We start from the raw sequence: 20,046 nt of genomic DNA, 5'->3' as shown, positions 1-20,046 counted from the left end.
TAATGTCAAGTTCGGCTGCAAGGTTAATAGCATCATCCAGTGTAGCAGGCTTGGCGCTGCGAAGGCTAACGCGCAAATCTACACCTCCCACCAGAGCAACAAAATGGTCTTTGGCCAACAGATCTTGTGTGTCAAGGTCTGCCGTGGGATACGCTCTAACAACCAACCGCCGCAGCGCAATGCCAAATTCTCGCACAGTTTCATTATGTAACCTCCGGCGTGAAGAGAATGTAGCCCTGTTCCTGTCGTCGCTATCACATGGGTCCAAACATCTTCCCATCGCGTCTTTCAACAATACATAGTTAACTTTAGCCATTGCTGACAACCCACTGTAAACTTCACATGCTCTGCCTGACAGAAGGAAACCCATACATTTGAGTCTTAATGGTTCATCCCAATTATTAACATCAACAGCCATTTCAAACTGCTCATCCCAATCAGACCATTGTCGTCCCGTTGTGTTACCTGTAAAAGTTTCTGGCATAAAGATTGGCTGCGGAGTCACCGCCTGGCCATTCCCATTATACAAGGGGGGAGCGTGTGGCTGACTCGTACCTGCCTCTGCAGGTCTCGTGGATTATTTTCCGGTTCTGACATTTCCCTGTTAAATCCCAGCGTTGCCACCAGTGTAATATATGTTGGATTCGCTCAGGTGTGGTAGGAAACACTACCACTTTGTCAGAACCTTCCAATAAATACAGAGACAGCTATGTACAAAATAAAGGACAATCTTTATTACAACAATAGTTCATGGATAAGAGGAGAGGAGAGAACAAGAGAGGAAGCGAGTCCACGGGACACAAGGAACCCCAACTAGGCTGTGGAGCCCACTTTATACACTTCAAACAGGGCTAGTTTAATAGCTTTAGCACGGCACACCACACAAAGAACACAGCACGCGAACACCCTCTACCGGAGGCACACAACTTGGCAATTGTAAACACACGGCACAGACGTGCACTTAAACAACCCACAATTTAGGGCGAGAGCTCCCACTCGTGGTAGCCTCTCCCCTGCTACTCTCAATCCATATACACCAGGGGTGTCTAACTCAAGGCCCGGGGGCCAAATCTTGGCCGCGACTTCATTTTATGTGTCCCGCAAGAGCTTGCAAAGAATAACATACGTTTATTATACGGTTTCATGCCGCTTTACAGAAGCACGTTGTCCATAAACTACATGTCCCACAATGCATCTCATTTTGTGACATGGAGACTTGAAAAGATTTGCAATTATTTGTAATGAATTACCCTAGACTTCTGCTTTCAGACGTAGTTAATTATAAAGTTATTAACCAATCCGATAATAATCCAATGCATAGGCAATAATGTAATATAATAAATAATTGTATATATATTTATATATGTATAATATATATACATAAAGTTACAACCGACCCTTTGAGTGCAACCTTAATGATAAATGTGGCCCCCGATGAAATTGAGTTTGACACCCCTGATATACACTCTAAAATACTCCTAAAAGATCAGACATACAGCAATATAAATATATACGTAACTTGCCAGTTGGCGAGACCCTCCCCCGGGTCTACGCTTAGGACTGTGAGTCTCCCAGCTGTGAGTCACTTCTCTGATTAACACACCCGCCCATGCAGGCGCATTCACATCACATTATTATTGCTATCAGGAAATGTAAACCTAACCCTGGTCCGCCCAGTAGTACACTCTAAAAACAAATGCCTTGGCTCAACAAAGAAAATCAACGCAACAGTTTGCATCGATGTTTATTGAGTTAAGACAACTTCTTATGAAATTGTCTTAAAGCAACAAAGTTATTTGAGTTAGGGGAGAAGGCTTTTCCTCTACAATCAGAGGTGTTTTCAATTACCACTTACTTAATAATTGGTAGCATAAACATAAGTTGATTACTCAAACAATTAATTTGTTCCGAATAGTTTTACCCATGGTTTTACCACATGATTTAAAAGGAATTTTAAGTTGTATGTACTTAATTACCCTCATTCGGGATACAAGTTTTTAAGTTGATTACTCCAAAAATGAAGTTGTTCCAACTGGTTTTACCGCTTGATTTAAAAGGATTTTTAAGTTCTATGTACTTAATTACCATCATTATGAACAACCATTTATAAATTAAGTTGCTTCAAATATATTGTATTCAATTGTTAGTTTTTTTTTAGCTTTTTTACATGTTTTTGCCTTTAAAACATTTTTTTAAATTAATTCCACAACAAACATATTAGGCAATTCACTTTTTATTTTGAACTGCAGTTGTTTATTTCAACCCATGATGTTTCAATCAGGAGAGAATTCATTTAGTTTGAACATTTATTGACACATGCCATATGATATGAAGGTGCATGAACACCTGAAATCACAGCTGACTGCAGGAGAGAGGAGAACCATTTTATAGTTTGGCTGCAGCACGTTGATTGGCTGCTGGAGAATGAGGTGAAATGTAATAGATTAAAGAGAACGCCTGTGATGAGCTGATTATGCAGCTGCGGAGTGAATGTATATACACCCAGTCTTCCTGAAAGAACTTGCGCTGAGCTTCATTTAAATCTTGAAAAAAAAGATAAATAACACAAATTGAAATTGCCCCACAAATAATAAATAAACACATTAGCCATATTACCATGGGAAATTAAAGGAGACACAGCAAATAAATGCTGCCATCACATCGAAGTTAGAGGCCTTTGCATATGTAAAATCTGTAAAGTTTTTGTAAAACTACAGTAACAAACTTTCAATGGCCACCAATCTGCAGATCAAACACACACATTTTAGAAAAGATGTAACAAAGATGTTTACACTGCCGACAGTCATTATTTCAAACAGTATGAACACATTGAACGCAGAATGCTTGCTCATTCATTCATGGTTGCCAATGTATGGTCAGATCCTGGGGTGAACCGGTCACTGATGAAGGCGATATTCATGTCCTTTTGAAGCACATTAAATAATAGGTTAGCGCATAAGAGATAATGAATTAGGCAATAGCATACTTTTTAAACTGTCACTCTTAGCTAATTCAGAGTCATTATTACCAGCTGCTAAAGCAACGCTGGTATTGTTTTCACCTATTGAGTCTGCATGTGTGTGTCACCATGGCAATGTGGTCCTGAAGACACACAGAGGTGGTTTCGAGGAACTTTGCCTAGTGTTTTAATGCATGTGGACAGATTTTGTCAATCACAACCGTGCAAGTTTTAGTGTATCTTCTCATCTTTTTTGCAGGTTCCATACAATGTTTGAACTGGTTAAGTGAAGAGCAGAAGCCACTTTTCACATTTTACACAATCCTTTTCCCATGCCATTGCTGTCAACACCTATCCGTGCTGAACGTTGCTAAGATATTATTGATTGGGGTGTGGCCAAAAGTGCAATATGCTTCAAAATGTAACTGACAGAGAGCAGTGCTTTTGTCCTGTGCCCGTGGATTTAATTTTATTTCAAGATTTTTAATTACGTCGCTAAACTCCTTGAAAAGTTTCTCTTCTTTTTCTCCAAGGTACACGACAAGGCAGTGGATGGCTATAGTTCTTTGCATACTTCAATTGTATTGTGCTATTTTTGAAAAAGGAAAAAAAGAGAAATGACCTAAATTAATATATATTCTGAATGGGTGAATGCCAACAACTTGCATTTCAATGACAATCAAATAACGATCCTACCTCAAGAATCATGTCCTTGATCTGCTTCACGAGATTCATTTTTAATAAAAAAAGCGATATCACAATAGTAACCAAAGTATTTTTACAGTAGCCTCTACTACTTTGTATCCTCTAACATAACTATTCACAGTTCAAAAGGCTGCTTATTTTGGTCAAACAGCAATTTGCCTATACAGTGCAACAAGGCTATCTACTGTATTTGAATGACAAAAGATGACACTCACCTTAAAATGTCCTTTGTATATTTCTATTTGTCTTAACTGTCGGAACTTGTCCAGGCATGTTAAGTGGGAGTGGACTTGAACTCCTTAACTCAAGGTGTAGAACAATTAAGTTATCAAGCCAATTGCATTACTTACTACAACTTGAATTTAGTTTTAAGAGAATTAACGCAGAAATCAGATTTCAAATTACACACAATATTAAGTTGATGTAATTACCAACATAATTACATCAACACAACTTATAAATTAATGTTTGCAACTTAAAATGTTTATCTAAATCAATTAACTCACATTTTTATCTTGCAACCATGCATTTAATTAAGTGGAGTTGAAAGGTCGCCTGAATTCGTTTTTAGAGTGTAGTCAGATCACTACTTCTGCTGATTTTAAATCTAGGTCTGGGTTGGGATCTTGGGATTCATCCACTTAAATGTGCACAGTCAGTCTCATTTGAACTAATGTTCCCTATAAATACTCATCTGTGGGAGTATTTGCAAATGATTTGAGTGATCACTGTTGTAGCAACAATTAGGGACACAAAGGTCCAAAAGGGTAAACCTCGCATTATCATTAAGAGAGACACAAAGCTTTTTGTGGAGCAGGATTTTGTACATGATCTATTTGGTTTTGATTGGGGGAAAATCAATCTGTGTGATGATGTTGAAACTGCATGGTCTAATTTTTATCTTGGTTTTATGGAAATTATTGATAGACATGCACCCCTGCGTAAATTTAGAGTGAAGGGACGAGATAATCCTTGGTTTTCTGCTGAATTTTCTAGTCTCCTACATGAGAGAAGCAAGGCCTGGGCAAAGGCTAGGACATCAGGCTTAGAGGTAGAATGGCTTCGTTTTAGGCAGCTAAGAAATAGCTTCACATCACAAATCAAAAGTGCTAAGTCTAATTATTATCTGTCAGTGACCACAAAGAACCTGAATAATCCAAAACATTTTTGGAAATCCATAAAATCGTTATCCACCGGTGAAATCTGCAATGAGCTACCTCCTTGCCTTACCAGCATCTGGCACTATATCGGACAGGGCCACCATGTTAAATTGTTTTAATGAGCATTTTGTGTCCTGTGGCTCTCTGTTTGATTCTGTTTCTAACTCTGTTACTGTGAACACCACAGTCTGTGAGTATGAAAAACGTGGTTTGGAAAACCCTTTCAGTTTTTCTCCTTTTTCTATTGAAGTCGTTCATGAAGCGTTAACCAAGTTAGATCCTAAAAAAACTGCTCGTCCGGACAACTTGGAACTTTTCTTTTTAAAGATAGTTGCAGATCTATTGCACCACCTCTTACTTCTCTTTTTAACCTCTTCCTCAGCACAAAAACAATTCCAAAAATATGGAAGTCAGCTTATGTCCTTCCTCTACTAAAAAGTGGGGAGGCTACTTTATTAAATAATTATAGGCCCATCTCTAAATTGTCAGTTCTGGCCAAGGTTCTTGAAAGCCTAGTGAGTGAGCAGGTAAAGTTGTTTTTAAGTAACAATGACCTACTATGTAAACATCGGTCAGGTTTCAGAAAGCAACATAGCACCATCACTGCAACAATGAAAGTGGTGAATGATATTGCTAATATCTTAGACAAAAAGCAGAGTTGTGCAGCTCTGTTTATTGATCTTTCCAAAGCTTTCGGTATCGTCGATCATCATATCTTGAAGCAGAGGCCGGCCAGTATTGGTATATCCAGCCATACAGTGGGGTGGTTTTTGAACTACCTCACTGAAAGTTCCCAATGTTCTAAATTTGATGGGCTGTCTTCTGAGTGGTTAAACCTTTCAAATGGTGTACCACAAGGTTCTGTTTTAGTTCCACTTTTATTCTCCATCTATATCAACATTTTAGGTCAAAATGTGGATGAAGCAACCTTACATTTTTATGCTGATGATACCTTGATGTATTGTGCAGGTCCCTCCATTAAGGAGGCTGTTGTTAAATTACAGGCTGTTTTTAATATTATTCAGACGCAGCTCCTTTTAAATGTGGATAAAACTAAGTCCAGGAAAATTCTAGTCTCTGTGACCTTTTTACCTGTACTGGACTATGGTGATTTGATATACAGGACTGTCTCAGAAAATTAGAATATTGTGATAAAGTTCTTTATTTTCTGTAATGCAATTTAAAAAAACAAAAATGTCATACATTCTGGATTCATTACAAATCAACTGAAATATTGCAAGCCTTTTATTATTTTAATATTGCTGATTATGGCATACAGCTTAAGAAAACTCAAATATCCTATCTCTAAATATTAGAATATCATGAAAAAGTATACTAGTAGGGTGTTCAACGAATCACTTGAATCGTCTAATTAACTCGAAACACCTGCAAGGGTTTCCTGAGCCTTGAAAAACACTCAGCTTGGTTCAGTAAACTAAATCACAAGTATGGGGAAGACTGCTGATCTGACTGCTGTCCAGAGGACCGTCATTGACACCCTCCATCAGGAGGGTAAGACACAAAAAGAAATTTCTCAAAGAGCAAGCTGTTCACAGAGTGCAGTTTCAAAGCACATCCACAAAAAGTCTGTTGGAAGGGGGAAATGTGGCAGGAAACGCTGCACAACCAAGAGAGATGACCGCAGCCTTAACAGCATTGTGAAGAAGAGTCGCTTCCAGAATTTGGGGGAGCTTCAAAGACAGTGGACTGAAGCTGGAGTCCAGATATCAAAAGTCACTGTTCACAGACGTGTCCGGGAAATGGGCTACAATAGCCGTATTCCCATGGTCAAGCCACTTCTGAACTCAAGACAACGGAAGAGGCGTCTGACTTGGGCTAAGGAAAAGAAGCACTGGACAGTTGCACAGTGGTCCAAAGTCCTCTTTTCAGACGAAAGCAAGTTTTGTATTTCATTTGGAAGTCAAGGCGCCAGAGTCTGGAGAAAGGCTGGAGAGGAGCAAAATCCAAGTTGCTTGAAATCCAGAGTGAAGTTCCCACAGTCAGCGATGGTTTGGGGAGCCATGTCAGCTGCTGGTGTTGGTCCACTGTGTTTCATCAAGCCCAGAGTAAATGCAGCTGTGTACCAAGAGATTTTAGAGCACTACATGCTTCCGTCTGCTGAAAAGCTCTATGGAGATGAGGAATTCATTTTCCAGCATGATCTGGCACCTGCCCACAGTGCCAAAACCACCAGTAACTGGTGTACTGACCATGGCATTACTGTACTCGATTGGCCTGCAAATTCCCCTGACCTGAACCCCATAGAGAATATGTGGGGTATTGTGAAAAAGAAGCTGAAAGACACCAGACCCAACAATGCTAATGAGCTAAAGGCCGCTATTGAAGCATCCTGGGCATCCATAACACCTCAGCAATGCCACAGGCTGATTGCCTCCATGCCACGCCGCATTGATGCAGTAATCCGTGCAAAAGGATTCCCAACCAAGTACTGAGTGCATTAATGGACATTTTCAAATGTTTGATTGTGTTTTGCTGTTATAAATCTTTTTTTTTTACTTGGTCTGAGGAACTATTCTAATTTTTTGAGATAGGATTTTTGAGTTTTCTTAAGCTGTATGCCATAATCAGCAATATTAAAATAATAAAAGGCTTGCAATATTTCAGTTGATTTGTAATGAATCCAGAATGTATGACATTTTTGTTTTTTTAATTGCATTACAGAAAATAAAGAACTTTATCACAATATTCTAATTTTCTGAGACAGTCCTGTATATGAATGCACCTGCCCATTTGACCTGATCAAGTAAGATGCCGCCTATCACAGTGCGCTGAGATTTGTTTTCAAACTGTAAATCACTTACTCATCACTGTACCCTGTATGCCAGGGCAAGTCTGCCATCACTTACTGTTCGGAGACTCAGTCATTGGTACATGTTCATATACAAAGCCATGCTGGGTAAACTACCAACTTACATCTGCTCACTGATATCACAGAGAGTCACAAGTATCGCCTAAGATCCCAGGATGTGTTTTTATTACATGTACCAAGTGCTAGGACTGTTTTAGGCACTAAAGCTTTTATGTGCGCAGCTCCTCTAGCTTGGAACACTCTGCAAAACATTTTGAAAATGAGCATTTTGGTTCCCCTTCATCAATTTAAAGCACAGCTTGATGAAATGATATTTGATACTCCTGGTACCTGTCTTTGTGAATACGTTTGTAAATTGTACCCCTGCCATTATGTTGTATGTGTCCTTTTTGTTTTTTGTTACATGTGTAACGTAATGTGCAATGTACGGCAGGTCTCCCTTGTAAAAGAGATCGTTGATCTCAATGGGATTTTTTACCTGGATAAATAAAGGCTACAAACAAACAAACATTTTGAGCATTTAGACATTTTATTTTGTACTCGACATGATTAAACATTGCTGAAATTGTTATGAAGATGGTGACGAAATTGGGATCAATGCATTCACCATAAGGGTTGTTTTTAAAGTGTAGAACAGGACCAATGCTGAGGAGGATTTTAGATTACCTCTCAGGCTCTCTGCCTTGTTGTCATGTTTCATATTTAACTTGTGTTACTTTATATATAAGCAGGTATTAACATCAACCCCTCAAAGAAATTTAAAGGCAGTGTTTACTGGTGAGAAATTCTGTTTCAAGCACAACTTTCCCATTCGTGTTTCTCTTTGCTTCAGTAGAAACATTACATAAATACAAATAAAAAATACATTAACAAAACACTTGAAAAACAAATCATGTATGAGCAGTGGGAAGGTTCTTCAGAGTTAGATTAAAAGAGTTCCTGTACAATACAATTGTTAACTAACTAACATTAAGATCTGTAACAAATCTCTATCATAATGTTAAATATTAAATCTACATATAAATTAAACAACCAATGTACATACATTCTCAGTAGAAAAACAATGTTGTTTTAAGAAAAACATTTTCTGTGGCATTTTGACATTTTCATTTACATTTTAGGCATTTAACAGAAACATAACAATCACTTTGAGCAAGTTGTTTATCTGCTTGTTGTACCATAGTCTCTTTTTTAAACAATGATAGGTAGCTATTAAAAACTTATTTAAATGGGTGCTTAAACTACAATAAAATCTTTTAGATTAATAGACCATACGATAAATTAATGTCACATTTTACTATGGCCTCTCCTTTGTGGTTAGAGCTTTTATTACACAGTGTAATTACCGTTATATATACAGTCTATGGTAATTACTAAACGTATAATTCTCTATATATATCACAGACAAAAGTAATTTCACTATATATTTTTGTCATTTTGACAGTCCATATTTCACAACATTTTCCACAACTTGCAACGACCCATTGGATTCGAATTTTCAAAAACATAAATATGCACAAAATATGTCTTTCCAAAAGTATGTAAAAATGTGTTCATGAAGTGCTTTGGTTCCCTTGAGAATGTTTATTTTTGGTTTGTATTGCTGTTGTCGGGCAGAATTTCCCTCCCAGTTAGATCCACCTTAGTGGAGTCAGTTAGTTAGTCAGTTCAAAGGGAGCCTGTAAAGTCTGCTGGTCGGATCATCATGGCAGTGGACTTCAGTGAGTAGCCCGAGCCTTTCCAGTAGTACCATTTGATTCCATTGAAGCGGTTTGAGTTCTGGCCCTGCTGGTAATACATCCCATTCAAATTGGACGGACCACAGGCATCAAACCACCAACCTAGAACATTCAAACACATCTCAACGTTATTTCCTCAAAGACGATGTTGCATGCAACTCTGTAAAATGGGAAGGGAGTTTTCTGTCTGTCTAAGGTCTGATATGGAAATCTGTTTTAAGAAAAGGCAATTTGAGTGGGCCATAAGCTGTTGGTTTATTATACTGTCTCATAACCACTGAAAAAAGTGATTGAACACATTGAAATATTCTAATAGCTACCCATCTTTAAGTAATGCTGTGGTGGCTGTAGGTGCATTTATACACTTCAAAATGTGTTTTTGAATTTAGAAAGCAGTGAATGAGAGTTTAACAGCACACTGCAATTCAGAGCAATTTAGATGTGTCTATGTATATATATATATATATATATATATATATATATATATATATATATATATATATATATTCATATACAGATTGCAGGGTTTGTAAACTGTGCCATCTTGAGACTGCCTGCACTCCTGTTAATCCTGAATCTTGGCTGTTAAATTGTAACATCTATGCCAAATAGAGAACAAATAAGCATCAAATTACATTTTTCAAGCTATAATAGCGGTTGCGTGGCTTTTCTATAGCGTATTACATGTTATGGCATCACACAAGCTGTAGAAGCCACTTGTAAACTGTGGCATTACACACAGTACAGTACACTGGCAGTATTTGTCATGGTGTCAAGGCAGACATTTCACATTTGGCAGCATCTAATTGGCTATGACAGTAAAATTGCTACTGCTCTTATGTAGAGATGCTGTCACAGAGATTTTCATTTATTGTGGACAGACACCCCTTAGCGGTTTATCTCCCAGGAGATGATATGTTGAAGAGTCAGGATTTTTTTTTTTTTTTTAAGCAGTTATAGCTAACCTGTCATAGTAGTTAATGGAAGTAGCTCGTGTAACATTGTTCAAGAAAATTGAAAACTACATTTTTAAGTCAAAACTAAGGTGTGCGATACGGTTTTACATAATTTGGTTTTAAACAGATGTACCACATTCATTTAATTGTGTGCTAACTCAAAACAGGCAGATTTATATTTGTAATGGCAGATTTAGCTTTTGTTTCTTACTGGGTCAGTGCCACTCTGTCACGATTGAGCATAATGTGCATATGGAGTCCCTCGTGAGAGACCCCTCATGGGAAAAAAGGGAAAGGGTTTTCATGCTTCCATGCTCACTTGGCAGACCCTTATACAGAGGGACACTAACTTCTGGCAGCGGAGTCACTTTCAAGGGAATGGAGTAGGACCTTTAAGCTACGAGGAGAGAGGGAAAAGCTCTTTTCCCAGGCTATTAATGTCAGCCATTGTAGGGGCTGAATTCCCCAATGAGTTGATCAGTGATTAACTCTGAGCTAATTGTGCTCTTTGACCTGGCCACAAAAGTACGGAGCCCTTAAAATGCCCTTGAACTTTTTTGGGGGGGGAAGTGGCAATATTTGGGTGCGTTGGAGTTTGTTTGAAAACAAGTGCCATCACAAAATCGACGTGACTATGATATTTCCTGGTGACCAAGAATTCATAAGCAGAAGTTGTTTACAAAGAAAATGTGTTTCTTACCCCCTGTTGTCAGTTGTGAACACTTGCAAACACATTTGTCGTTGTCCGCATCCTTTGTACTGAAATCACTTCCTGGCTGCCCGATGCTGCTTATTTTGCCTGCCGTTCCACTGAAGCCTTTAAGGTGTATCCTGTAGAATGGGAAAGGAAAAATGAAGGAAGAGGAGGAGGAAGTCCGTGATTGCCATTCCTCAAAAGGCAACGTCCAACTGTTCCTCGGCCATAGCTTGTACCAGATCTCAAATGGGGTTTGGCATTAGGATTTAAGTGTTTGCTATTGGCATTAAAGTGTCATCTTACTTTATTTGTGTTAACATTTCTGCTTTTTATTACAACCAGATTGTTGATTTCATAATTTTAGCTATTTTTAATCTTTTAACCAACGTTTCTGCGTTATGCTATTTGTGCAGCATCGTCCTTGTAGAAATGATTTGGAGTTACTGAGCCAACTAACTGGAGACCAAATCGGTCATAGTCAAGTGGACTTTAGACAAGAAAGAGCTGTGTTGAATCGAAGCATTTCAAGGTCTGTTTGTCAAATTGAAAGGAAGTATCCATTCCACTCCTGAAATCAGCTTTCGTTTGGAAAAGAAAATACCTGAGAGGGTTCTGTTATTGCCAAGATGTGCAGACTAAATGTGTGAAACAAGACATTTTATGTATTTCCTATTTTTCACCGAGCAGTTTTATTGCATTTTCTTTGGGCTGGTGCCAGTGCATTAGTATCAGGGAAGAAGATGGTCACACAGAAAAGAAACATCTTCCAGAGGAATTTCTTGAATGTGTTTTGCTTTTGAATAGATGTAGGAGGTCAGCATCTATGACCATGAGCTAGTTTACAGGAGGTAAATATGTATGATACAGTCCAGAGGGCTCTGTTTTCCTTTGGACTGTATCACACACAGTTGTGAAATACTAGCTAGGAGTTAACAACCAGAGCTTATTCCGTACAAAATCACCACGAGCACGTTCAGACTGAACATTAACTCTGTCTCATTTTCACTGTCAGAGAAACACAATTATAAAGAATTAGCCAGATATTTAGACATTTCCCTCATTATTCCATTCATTTAATTGCTTAAAAAACCCAGAAGGGTTGAAAAGGAAGTGTTATTAAGAAGTCGGGATTCAGGCGCATAGAAAATGTTGTATCAAAAGATAATTACAGCCAATTTGCTTCTAGCTTTAGGAAGATATTTATGTATAAAATATATATCAATAACAGTGGGATACTGAGTGCTTCAGAGATGCTTTTATTTTTTCAACTAGGAGGGTTTCCTCTGTATGTTTTCAATAACATGTATTAATTTGGTTATTATTATAATTGCAAGGCTTTGAGGCTGTGCTTTAGTAGACTTCAAAAGCACTGTTAAAAGAGACGCTCATATGCTGACAGGCGTTTTTGTCCTTAATTACTTGTTCAATCGTTTTTTTACCAAGCAAATAACACAAGGTTCTGTGATGTAGTCAGTACAACGTACCTGTAATTTTGTGCTTCACTGTCGAGGGAAAACTGATCATATTGTGAGAATTCTGAGTTTCCTTCCCAGTCACTCAGCTGGATCCTCAGTTTGTAGGACTGTTGAGTTGTCATTCTGGAGACGAATTCATTTCCTAACCAGAATTCACCTGAAGATTCTCCAAACCCCTGAAAAGACATAAAAGAAATGTAATCATACCGTGTTGAACTCGTGTTGAACTCCTGCAGGAGAGGCTCGTGGGTCACTTTCTCTATTAACGAAACAGCAAACAGTCAATTTCACATTCAAAATGAGATACTTAAAAAAAAGTATGCCAGTTTAAATTAGCTTGAATTGTGGTGAGAATAAATGAGATGGCATGAAAGTATTTTTCTGCAATGATTGCTTATCGGGGACTTGAGACTCTTTTTGGCACTTATATATTTGGTGCAGGCAGTTATTGGGTATTTCCTCTAACAGAGTAGAATCCAGAGGCTTTTAAGACTCTTCCAGTGAAAAGCCAAAACCAAATCTGCTCTCTGTATTGTTTTGCAAATGGAATGAAAACCGTAGCCTAGGTTATATTTCTTCTTGATAGCTTTTACCTTTTTGTACTCTTGCCACGTACGGTGGAAGTCAACATGGCCGTCAAAGCGTTTTTGTAGTACTGTCCACCCACCTCCTTCTGTCTCCATGTCACAGAAAGCCTTCACACACAAGCAAAAAAGAGTTGCTGCAATTATTAATTCAACATAAATGCTCTGTAAAGAATACATGCTCATTTTTAATTAGTCATTGCCACCCTATTTGAGCTTGGGCAAAACAAATGTGAGGTTGAATACAGGGAAGGGAAAGTGAAATGTCTTATTCTCTGAAAAGTTTCTAAGGAGATCACAGTTTCAGCTCAAGCATGCACATCATTAATGACAGTCTGAGAACATTTTAATTTAACTTTCCCGCCCTCAAACACAATACAGTCCACTAAGCCAAGGGCTTTATTCACTGGGTTGTGTAAATGTGGGTGGGTCATAGTCTGACTCAGTTGTTCAGGCTTACTTTACCTTAACCTCTATTGTAGTGTTGGGTAGAGTGAGAGTGTAGACTCCACTCTGGGTGTTCCCTGACTTGAACACAGCAGCACAGTCCATGAACGTTGTAGGAGTGTCCTGCATCATGACAGTTTTGGTCTCTGCAGAAGAAATAAACCTTGTAAATCTGGCACAAAATTGTACAGAATCTAACTATCCTCCTTTGATAAGGTCAAATTTACTGAGAATATAGGTCAGTTTCATTGCTCCATTGTTACTGCTTTAACAGGAAATCATGCGGTAATTAAAGATAGATAGCCTGCCTTTGTGAAGTTCACAGCACGATAACAGTGTCATATTGATTTACAGCAGACTCTATGTATAGGCAGTTCCCAAGTATGGATGTGTTTTACAAACACACATTTAAGAGTGCATCCAACAGGTTATGATGACCTGAGGTGTGGACTCACCTCGAGACGAGCCGGCAGAGATGGTGCGAATGAGGTTGTTGACGGTGTCTAGTAGCTCCTGCTGCTGGAGCTGCAGTGCAGTGTTGTTAGGGGACACTTTGAGCAGCTGCTGCTCCAACTGGCCTATGATGGCCGTCTGCCTCAGTATTAGAGTCTGAAGTTGCTCTTTTTCATCTCGAAGCGTCTTCAGCTCCACCTGCCTCTGCTCCTCCATCTCATCCACCTTTTTCTCCAGAAATCTGAGGAGAAGCAGGCAACAAGTTCAGAATCAAGCTGAGCCCAAAACTGTTATACCATTGAAGAATCTGATGTCCTCACCTGCTTTTGTCATTTATCTTGCTGATATCATTTGTTTGGACAATTAGTTGTTTTTCCAGCTTGTTGGTTGACAAGGAATTTTCAAGAAGTTGCCGTTCAAGTCGAGTTGTTTGTTGAATTACCTAAAAATAAAATAAAAAGGTAGAGCTGTTTAGCCGGGCAGTCTCTAAGAGACACCTTGTGAAATTGTTTGTTCATCAATCAGTAGATCTTTAAATATAAAAGTAAGATGATGTAGTTTTCATCAACTTCAAGAAGTGCTCAAGATCCTACAATACTTCAAAATGATACAGATGTATCTGACATTTCTCCATATTGTGTTGAAAATAATAACATGACTTGTAGCGATTTAGAAAAGTGAAAGACATGAAAAATACAAGAAGGTGTATAAAAAACCTTCCCCAAAACCTAAAAAGGTTTGTTTGTCAACAGGCATTTTATCAATAATCCTTTTGGACACCAAGTTCTGTCTTCAACAAAAGCTTGGTTCGCACTTAAAAAGTGAACAAACAGCCATTTGAAAAAAATGTGACAGGAAAGAACGACCGAGTTCCAATAGAGCAGACGTACCTGAACAAGGGAAACGTTCAAAGCTACGTATTTTCACGGACAGATGTATTGAACTAAACTCTGGGGTTGGGGACCTTGCCTCTAATTTCCCACTTCGGAGGAACTGAACTCAGCAAAAAGCAGGTTGTTTACAGGGATCCCAGCTATGTGTCTGCAGTGGAGCTGTTGATGCCTTTGAACAGACGGATGTGTGATTGTGACAAACTGATAGACCCTTTCTGTGGGAATACTAGTGTGCTAATAACAGGAAATGCTGTACAGTTGGCTCACATAAGGTCATTGACGTGTAGCCACAATAATAAACTGACGCATTCATTCTTGTTTTTCCCTGTGCTTATTTTTTTTTATCGTTTTCAAAGCAAGGTATCACACGTAGGTTTGTACCTTTGACATGAAATAAATAGATTTTCTTGATCATAAAATGGTCTCATGTATGCCAAAAACAAACAAGAACTTGCACCACATTTTCTTTAGCATGTTATATTGTTGAGAAGTTGTTCTGTTGCAAAGGTATCATGTTTGCACTTTTTAGTGTAGTGTACTGTTGTATGTTAAAAGTAGCAGGAAGTTGGGCCTTACCTGTGCCTCCACGTTGGACAGTTTCCTTGTTTGCTCTGCGGTTTGACTCAGCAGGTTTGTTCCGATTTCAATCATCGTCGCTGTGTGGTTTTGTACCGCAGTCTGTTGGATTTGGACGATGTCCTGCTTCATATTATCCTGTATGTAGTTCTCCAGCTGCAGCACAGAAAAAAGACCATTTTAAAAAGTGAATTATTGTGCATGGCCAATCCTGTATTACATATTATTTTGTTCTTTATTTTAAATAGTGTAAACATTTATGCATTTTTTGTTTTAAATATTGTAGAAATGTATTCTTCAAATGAAACCATATGTTTTTCTTATCGTTGGTTAGGTGGATTGTATTTCTTTTAAATCAATGAAATGATTTGAGGGGGTTTATTAATCTGTCCAGATAAGACCTTCTCTGACTTAACCCTGTCCGTATGACACTTGTTGATCATAGCAATAATACAATGAGCATGGATGCCCTCAGGGGGGGAAGGTCAACGTTTCATCTTTACAGGATTTGTTCTTAGCTACCTTACAGTATTGCCATTTTTAGACCAAGACCAATCATTAAGTTATTTCCTGCATGGTGTTCCTGAGTGGCAATCAGGTCACGCGACTCGTAAACAGGATGGAAGTGTTAAATGAGGAGTTACATCCTTCGCGAGGGTATGACATGAGTGTGCCGGCGGAAACCAGCGTCAGTTGAGAATCTTTCTCATCTACAGTAAGTTTACATTATCAATATCAGTATTTACTCATCAGTCAGCAACCTTAAACAGCCAATTGTATCATTATTTTTATTGTGGAAAATAGCAGGGACATCTGCAATTAGTACTAATTTTGTTTGTCTTTCTTTCGTGACGTCAGGTTTGTTTATGTTCGTGGAGACACAAAAGGATATGTTGTAGGTGGAAGGCTGTCATTTGAAATGCAGGCAGGATGTCCCATCGACCGTCAAGGATCTAATCAGTTGTTTATTCCCGTGCCTCAAAGGCGTCAGTAGGAATGACTGTTCATCAACACATTGTTTTCCTCATCTGTCATCAGCTGGCGCACTGTAAATAGGGACTAAGAAATTAGGAAATGACAAATTTGGTGATTATTTTGGATACGTAAATCTGGCCTGATGGAATTGTCCATGGTTTGTCATTTACATTTTTTGTTAATGCATCAATTTGTAGATGCATGTGCAAACGTAAAATGATGGCATATACAAAGCATATTCCTATGAAAAGATGGCGATAACTTGTTTATCAGGTAATTTATACTCACTTTACCTTTAACCATTCCATCAATCAAGCAACTGTAAAATAGGTTTATTACCTGAGTGAGGCACTGTGAGTAAATCAAGTTGTATATTATCAATCGCTCTTTTTCTTTAACTACCTATTCCAATTAAGGGGTCATGGAGAGCTGACACCTTTGACAACATTTTATCCTATGGAACTTATAATCAAAGTTACACTTTTATTATTTTGAAACTCCCATATATAATTTTTTTATGAATTAAGGTTGCATTCAATGTAGCAAGCTTTAAGCTGCTACAGAATGTATTTGTATTGTTTAGCTGTCAAAGAAATGTGGCTTTCTCTGACACATCTAACAGCTTGTCTCGGTTAGTGATTAAATCGTCCTTTTAGCCATTTGTTCTGGGTCGCTGAATTTATTAAGGCCATATTTACTTCTGATAGACTTTAACAAAAACAAAGTCTTCCAAATTGTTGATTCAGAAATTGGTTAGAAACATGTTTTTGGTTGTTACAAAGCAAAAGTCATTTTCGTTTGAAAGGGCTTAACATCAAACAAACAATGCACCTTTAAAAACACTCACAAACATACCTAAAGTCGGACTGTTGGAACTGCTGTTGACAAGAACCGTGTTGACAGGTCAGAGTAAGGGGCCTATTTTCATTCATTCAGGGTGATGATCACAGAGGGAAAAAATAGGCCAGTGGGACTCTCTAGCACCTCATGGCAGTAACTGGTTAGATGGGTTCTGCTTGAACGGAGTGGCTTTCTGATCACTGAGTGAGTGCTGTTCAGAGGGGAGAGTTTGAGCTGAACTAATTATTTTGCTGGCCTGATTAGTTTTGCGGGAGAGTTATGTTTTGTGTTTGGTAGTGAGGAATTGTACAGGATAAAAGGTTTAATGTTGAAAAGATGTATAATATTTACTAGTAAGAATCTGTTTTATATGTTGCTATAGTTACAAATCACATCTGTTCTTTAGGTCAAAGAATCAAGTTAAAATTAGTAAAGAAGATCTGTGTGGTGAAACGTTAACCATCCCACCCTAGCTGGGATCTCCTCTCCTATATTTATCTTCATGTGCACATTAATGTGGTGCGCTGACACAGCAGTAGAAGCTTCATGATTAATCAGCAATGCTTCTTTGTGTGTAAGAAATATGTAACCTGTCACTGTGTCTGCTGCGCTGTCGGACTTTGTAAAACGTTCACTTGTCTGGCGGGCTTTGATTTGTGAGGCAGCTCTTATTCCTGCTGAACAGATCAGAGCTTGTTTAATGTTACAAGACAGGGTTTGTGTGATCCAGCTGTGATTTGATCTTGTCCTGTCTGGCTCCGCTTGTTTAGGTCTCATCAGTAATAGAAAGAGGGAGAAGAGAGGGAGTGAGACAAGAGGCCGTTCACTTCTTTCTCTCGCACAATTATTTGCTCAGCAAACTGAAAGGGAAGTATGCATCCCTTGTGTGGACACCTGTGTCCAGTCTTTGTCAATCATCAAACCCTAGTGTGTCCTTTAACACTAAAGGAAGTGTTTCACAGACACTCAGCACTCTAAACGCTCTGTTTACACCACTTCTAGTTCAGTCTACATTCCTAAAGAATAAGAAAGACCTTTTAAAAAACTAAAATATGGCCTTTTATTACATTTAGTTTTTTACTAGTTACATAAAACACTACATAAAAATTGGAAATTGATTAAAATGCTCATTTTACGATGATTTTGTCATCAATTGTGTTAAATGCTGCCATTGAATCACTCAAACATGTTCTGGTATTGGTTAAACGTTACTCATGTTGTTTGGAACCTGTGGTAGTGAATTATGAGCCTCGTTAATCTGCCCATTGCCTTAAACCAAAATAAGTTGTGATTTAATTAACTAAAAACAAATTACCGTATTTAGAAAAACAAGTTTCTGTTGAAGCTTCTTTTGGATGTCAAAAATAGTAATGCGCTACCTGTTGAAATATATAACATTATATTCTAGTGGAAAACTTGTGGTCAACATTTAATGCACATTTTCCTCATGCTCGATACTAAGTGTTTAATTTTCTTTAAAATGCTTCCTATTTTTTTCTCCTTTCTGGATGATTGGAAAGGGAGATAATTGTCACCAGTGACACCTGTGGTAGAGGAAGGGTACATCTTTAGCACATGTTTCCCTCTTGTACATCACAATGGTCTTGGAAACCTACAAATCCTCTTTTCCTCTGAAACGATCAATTCAATTAAAGTTGTCATGTCGGATAAGAAACTTATATTTCCAATTCAGAAAGGCATTAAAATGAATTGATGATAAGAAATGAATATACAACAATATGCAAATATCATCAATCATACTGAATACAGTATACAAAATATTAAGTAACAATTAATGTGTGCAGCTAATCAACTTAAAGGTGCAATCACTCATTCACCACAAAGCTTGTTCCTCTCAGTGCAAGGCAGCATGGATATTACATTTTCCGAGGTTCTGGGAGATGGATAAACTCAGGATACATATTGATTTATTTAAGAAAAACTCAAATCTTACTAATAATCACAGTGGTAACTAGTGTCCGTCTCAACCTCTTTTCTATGTTAATACAGCCTTGCCTTTCTTGGTAGTCTTTTTTTATGGCCAGGCTGTGTCCACTCAGTCTTCACCTTGTAAACTGTTTTCAATCATTCACCTAGTTTTCTATCTATGACTCTCTCTCAGTAACTGCACCCAAGCAATCACAGTCTCATGTATTCATGTCATATTGTGGTTTGACACTACCTTAAGCAGCCACTGTGTGTTGTTCTCCATGATGTTCTCCAGTTGTTCCAGCCTCTGAGCTGAGTCCTCGTCGTCCACAGGTCCATCCTTCTGATCTGGATAGAAGTAGCTGCTGCTCTGAGTCTGGCAGTTCTCCTGCTCTGGCAGCAGAAAGGTGTAGCTGCACGGCCCGTTTTGAATCTGATATTCTCTTTTAACCGCAGCACTGTATCCTGTCCCCAGACCAAGGCAGAAACTTAAAACTAATAAGTCCACATTCAGCATCTTCATAATAGAGTTGGGTGCTAAGTCTGGTCTTTAGCTTGTTCTTAATCCTCTCTCAATGACTGGATGTCTTTCTCCAGCAGCATCCAAGGGTAAACAATCCTCCGAGGGTCTGCAGATTCCTTTTATTACCTCTCAGTGGGAGGAGGATCAAAAAGCCATCAAGAATGAGATGTAGCGTGTCATTCCCTTTAGGTTACTGGTGGCAGACTGCATGTGCTCGCTTTGCATCAGCCCCCAGCCACTTGTTTGAGCTACTACTGGCCCCTCTGATTAGCTGAGAGTCCAAAACCACTCCCCCCCCCCCCCCC

At 38.5% G+C, this 20,046-nt stretch overlaps 2 protein-coding genes across 4 annotated transcripts in view; one reads left to right on the top strand and one right to left on the bottom strand.

Annotated features, from left to right (window-relative positions):
- mcph1 (microcephalin 1) overlaps positions 1 to 20,046 on the top strand; it is a 49,166-nt gene that overhangs the window by 24,442 nt on the left and 4,678 nt on the right. The window lies entirely within an intron of this gene.
- angpt2a (angiopoietin 2a) lies at positions 8,184 to 19,941 on the bottom strand. The gene is made up of 9 exons (XM_079690349.1): positions 19,472 to 19,941; positions 15,475 to 15,630; positions 14,326 to 14,447; positions 14,008 to 14,246; positions 13,571 to 13,698; positions 13,115 to 13,216; positions 12,531 to 12,697; positions 11,050 to 11,180; positions 8,184 to 9,495 (listed from the first exon to the last, which is right to left on the bottom strand). Exons 1-9 carry the CDS (start codon positions 19,739 to 19,741, stop codon positions 9,323 to 9,325), a joined length of 1,488 nt encoding a protein of 495 aa, XP_079546475.1. The 5' UTR covers positions 19,742 to 19,941; the 3' UTR covers positions 8,184 to 9,322.

Source organism: Notothenia rossii (assembly GCF_949606895.1).
Source record: "Notothenia rossii genome assembly, chromosome: 6".
NCBI classification, from domain to species: Eukaryota; Metazoa; Chordata; class Actinopteri; order Perciformes; family Nototheniidae; genus Notothenia; species Notothenia rossii.
Note: the sequence above shows the minus strand (reverse complement) of the source record. Positions and strands in the feature narration are given on the sequence as shown.

Bases quoted from the DNA above. Each gene is read 5' to 3' on its own strand.
- angpt2a (XM_079690349.1), bottom strand. From the start codon at position 19,741: ATGAAGATGCTGAATGTGGACTTATTAGTTTTAAGTTTCTGCCTTGGT. The intron at 15,631-19,471 runs GTAGTGTCAAAC...TCTGTGCTGCAG, and splicing joins ACACACAGTGGCTGCTTAAG to CTGGAGAACTACATACAGGA. The intron at 9,496-11,049 runs GTAAGAAACACA...TGAATGTTCTAG, and splicing joins TTCACAACTGACAACAGGGG to GTTGGTGGTTTGATGCCTGT.